The sequence below is a fragment of the Taudactylus pleione genome, unplaced genomic scaffold, assembly GCF_031769625.1.
Source record: "Taudactylus pleione unplaced genomic scaffold, aTauple2 ptg000366l, whole genome shotgun sequence".
Lineage (NCBI taxonomy): Eukaryota > Metazoa > Chordata > Amphibia > Anura > Myobatrachidae > Taudactylus > Taudactylus pleione.
In genome coordinates this window covers 6794655-6799552 of record NW_028284767.1, presented here as the reverse complement: position 1 = coordinate 6799552, position 4898 = coordinate 6794655, and the positions used below count along the sequence as shown (strand labels likewise).

The 4898-nt window shown below is 41.9% G+C and overlaps 1 protein-coding gene across 1 annotated transcript; it reads right to left on the bottom strand.

The window, feature by feature from the left end:
- Positions 1 to 539: 539 nt before the first annotated feature.
- CUNH19orf85 (chromosome unknown C19orf85 homolog) lies at positions 540 to 4041 on the bottom strand. The gene is made up of 2 exons (XM_088444514.1): positions 3824 to 4041; positions 540 to 1497 (listed from the first exon to the last, which is right to left on the bottom strand). The coding sequence occupies exons 1-2, from the start codon at positions 4024 to 4026 to the stop codon at positions 540 to 542; spliced, it is 1161 nt and encodes a 386-aa protein (XP_088300640.1). The 5' UTR covers positions 4027 to 4041.
- Positions 4042 to 4898: the final 857 nt, after the last annotated feature.

Here is a 4898-nt window from a genome sequence, read left to right as displayed (position 1 = left end):
GGATGCTCTGACAGAGCGCTCGCTCTGAATCAGGGCCGTCCTTCTTGATTTTTAGAGCGGTCAAGACCATCACGACCATCGGGCTTGTGACGAGACCCTTGTGGTAGGGTCTCGTTGCTGCAAGCCCTAGAGTGCTTTCGGCTCAAACAGAGCCGAAAGCTCTCCCACTGACATCACTTGTGATGTCAGTGGGGCCGGCCCCAGACTGTAGGCGTTCCCATGGGAACGCCTCCGTCTGGGCAGCCACACCCCCGGCACACACACCAAAGGGGGCGTGCGTCACTCAACATCGACAGCACGCCCCCTTTGGTACGAGACTGAATCAGGCCCTCTGCTCAGATTACATTTGCCCTTCTGCAGTGCAACAACATTTTTCCAAGGTGCAAATTTGCTCCTTTTTTTTTGCTTTGCTCCTAACTATACATGAGGCCCATTATGTTCTTTATAATTTGTCATAAACATGGCAAATCTCAACACTGTAATGAAATAACTGTAATACAGTCTCTTACCAAGAGCTACATAGAAATTATTACATTTTCCTAATGATTTAAGCAAAGTGTCCGATACAAGTTTATGGGATTTTGCTCCATTGCACAAGAACGCAATACACTATAGTCCACATCTTCACTCCCATAGATATATTCTGATTGCAATTCTGACTCTTTGCCTGTAATATAGTCTTCAGGGGTAGAGTTTTGCCTGCACATTCCTTGAAGAGATGAAACAACTGTATCATTTGAAACAATAACTTGACCGCATTGGTAATCGTTTTGTTTGTGCATGTGGCTGTTTTCAAACAATGCCGGCTTAATGTTATTGTCGTCAGAATATATTTCCCAGCTATCTGGTATAATAAATTCCTGAGACCCAAACTGTGCATCACTGAGGGAATTGTTCAGCAGGAACCTCTGTGTACTCTTATCTGTGTTCTCAGCTGCCTCAGGTGTCATGTGAAGGACAGGTAACTGATGGACAGTCCTATCAATACTCCCTGGAAACCAGGTGTAAATGTTGTTGTCACCAAAAAATAATCCAGTCTGTAAATGTCTTCCCAACTCATGCTCCTTCTCTGAATCTTGGTGTATATAGTGAGCTATTGGGTGATGTAAGCCATAAGGATAGGCAAATATATCATCTTCATTTATGATGTCATCAAATAGACTTTCAGCTGTGCCGACCTCATCTGAGAAACAAGCCAGAGTGTCCATGCTTATCTTAGAGATACCTTCTGGAACCAGATATGCTTCTGCCACGCCCAGGAAGGTACTATCCTCACAGCACACCTCTGGGAGCAGAGATCGATCGGAAGACAGGTTGGTTACATTGTGTAAGGGAGATAATCTTTCTTTCCTTATATCATTTGTTGGGTTGCTCCTATATTGAATTACTGAGGAATTCTTATTTTTATTTGCCAAAAAATTTTTTTCTACAACAGCTTCCTGTGAGAAAATTGAATTAGCGAGTTGCTGTGTGGCAGCTTCTATAACAGAGTATTTCCTGTTGATGTATTAAGCAAAAAGCGTCAGCACAGTAAATCATTTGCAATAATTCAAATAGTCAAAGAAAACATTCTCATGTACAGTATATTATTAATTATGCAAGTGTTCTGGGGGCCTGATTCAGAGCCGCTCGAGCGATGCGATCGCTCGCACGATGTGTATGCAAATTGTGTAGGCAGTGCTCCTGCACAGCAATGCATTAGCACGCCCAATATTTCTTAGCGAGCGATCACATAGTGTATGCAGACACCCACCAGCCTGTTATAAGACGCCCACTTGTGCACGTCATGTCCATGTATGCAACCATCGGTACATCGGGTAACATCGGATGCTATTGCAGCGCTTGAGGTTGACCATACCCTGCCGCAAGCACTGCAAGCACTTCAGTGTAAAAACAAGCCAGGTGACGTGTACAATGACGCTGACTTATAATTATGCACACCTCTAAAACACCATTGAGATGCTCAGGCACGCCTGTGTTTGCACCTCCACTCCCCCGTTTTTAATTTAGAATGGCCAGCCCCTGTTACCACCTACAAACGGCTTTCCCTGTCACTCACTCTGCTGGGCTGTCTATTAACAGCGAGCGAATGCATTGTGAACTTTCGCTAAGGTATGCGCATATGCACTGCGATGCATATGCATGCACACAATGCATTCATACTGCATACCATCGGCAGCAGCGAGAGTATGCATCTTAGCGAGCAGGTCTGAATGAGCTCCTGGGATCGAAACAAGAGTCCTGATCTGCTGAATAGTTCCCACAAATCAGGAGACAGGTATAGAAACAGGACAGGTGGGGTTTTTAATGCTCTACTTCCCAGCGGGGGCGGTTCCGCCCCCTAAGCGTGATGTCATGGGTGTAGGTGTCGGCACCCGCCCTATTACGGTGCTGGGTGATACTGCCATTCTCTTTAAGCTCATCTGAATTTCCTTGTGTCAACCCATGAGATCTGAGTTTTGAATTTACCACTACAAAGATTTTAGTGGTAGGAGAATATAAAATAATACAAATTATGGTGACTGAAGTTATTTAATCGAAAACATATTTCAAAATGTGTAAAGCTACTTGAAATTATTAATAAGTGCAGTCAAAACACTTACAAATAGTTTTATAGACGGTATTATGTCCCTTTTAGACTAAACAAAATGCACCCCGACATCTCAGATTTACGCTGGAGAAGTGGATTGTATATTTGAATGTTTTTACATATATGGTGGAATTGCCTGAAACTAGTTCCCTTTTGGATTGAGATCAACACTTTGGTTCACTTCATATTGGATGTACACGTTCCTCTCACTCCTAAATACTTCATACTACCACTGTGTGTCTCTGAAGCCACTCACCATCAATATAAACTTTCAACATATAGTTATGGCAGCCACGTGTCTTTTAGCGGCCACTTGGAATAAGATAGATGTTCCGTCTATGGGTGAGACCGTAGCCAAAATCTGGCATATTCATTCTATGGAATATATGAGCAGTATTCTTAAGAATTCTTCCAAAAGTTTTACTAAGACATGGGAGCCATGGACCTCTCATTTTCTATTCCCCCAACATATAATTGATTACTGTAAAGTACTCTTTGACATGTTACCCTCAATGTTCCCTCTAAAAGACAAGGGGGTCTATTTACTAAGCAGTGATAAGAGACAGAGTGAAAAGTGATAAGTCTGTGATAAGGTGCCAGCCAATCAGCTCCCAACTGTCATTTTTCAAACACAGCCTGTGAGATGACAGTTGGGAGCTGATTGGCTGGCACCTTATCACAGACTTATCACTTTTCACTCTGTCTCTTATCACTGCTTAGTACATAGACCCCAAAGTCTCCCTTAAAACAAGTTCGCTACCTAGTGGACTCATGGGATTGTCCAGATGAGTCAGCTTCTTTAATCGTGTTTGCATTACGTATGACTCAGCATCAGGCTCTTAGTATAAAAATCGGTAAATAAAATAAGATAAATACAATTATGTCCCTGTCACACTCACTCCCCAGCACAAGAGAAAGGGCTTTTTTTTTTACATGGAAGCAGCTTTTGTAAGCCACTGCTACTGGCGGGTTGCAGATGAAAATGTAAAATGGCACCCGCAGTCAGTGTACAGCCCAACATGCTGGTGTTGTTTTACATTTTCACCTGCAACACACCGGGAAGCAGCAAATAGAGCCCTAATGACTCTCATCCTCATTTTCTATTGAACATACTTAAATAGTGTCACATACAAATGAATTACCTAACTCAAAAACACAACAAGTAAAATTGTCTCAAACAAATTGTTATCGTTAGAGGAAGTAATACTGCAACAATACACAGTTCTCATTTACCTACAAATCTGGTTTTGCAGGAAGCGTCGGTGATTAACTTTCCTTTTAGATGGTCGACTCTTTTTTGGCCTTTGTAGGGTGCGCATGATATGGGAAGATGCCACTGTGACAAATGTAAAGAGATCGCGGCCGCACTCATAGTACCCAACTTCCGGCCCCGGATAAAGGTTAAAGGCAAACTGCGTACCTCTGTGATGCATCATGGTCTGGATCTTTGCAAGAAAGCTGCAAACAGAGGTTTAAAACAAATCAATCTCAAGGACATACACAGTAAACAAAACAATGGCTCCTATGGGTGCTGACATGAGGAAATAAGACTAAAATAGAGAATAGGTGAATTGGTTAGTAAGCGCACAAGGCATTATTCAGAGTTACATATAAACAGAATTGCAACTTGTGTTCGCAAAAGAAGAAATCACATCTTTGCAGCTTATTTAGAGTTGGCTGCATGTACAAGTTTGTATCTGAGGCTTCTACTCCTTAGCTGCGGCTCCCTCCCCTACATGCACAGTAGGTGGGTTTGATGCGACCGGAGTACGAATGGAGATTTGGTTATAACGTGCATTCACAAATCGCTATACTCAATGCAAATGCATTACAGATTATGGTATCTGTAATACTTAGCAAAGTGTAAGCAAATATTTATACTTTGAAGACACTTAAAACCATAAGTGCAGGCTTCCCCAAGTGCATACGAAGCGTTCTTTATTTGTGTTAGAAAACTGGCTGCGCAATCCTATAATTCCAACCCAAAAACTAATTGCTATTTAATCAATCACATATTTATTGCCACAATCTCATAAAAATAAACTAAAATCACATATACTATAATAAACTCTTCATAAAATGCATATTAAGCACAATATGTGACACAAATTGTTTAACACATACAGTGGTAACTTTGTTTGCACCAATGTTGCTCTGTGTTAGCTGGTTTAGATAAATCCTATGCAGAAAAAGTCATGTTTATTAAGGTGCCCATCCACTAGTAGATCAGGGAAAGACGGTACGATTGCGACATCGTAATCATACCATCGTTCCCCTAGGGGGTGCAGTGCGTACACTGAACGATTGA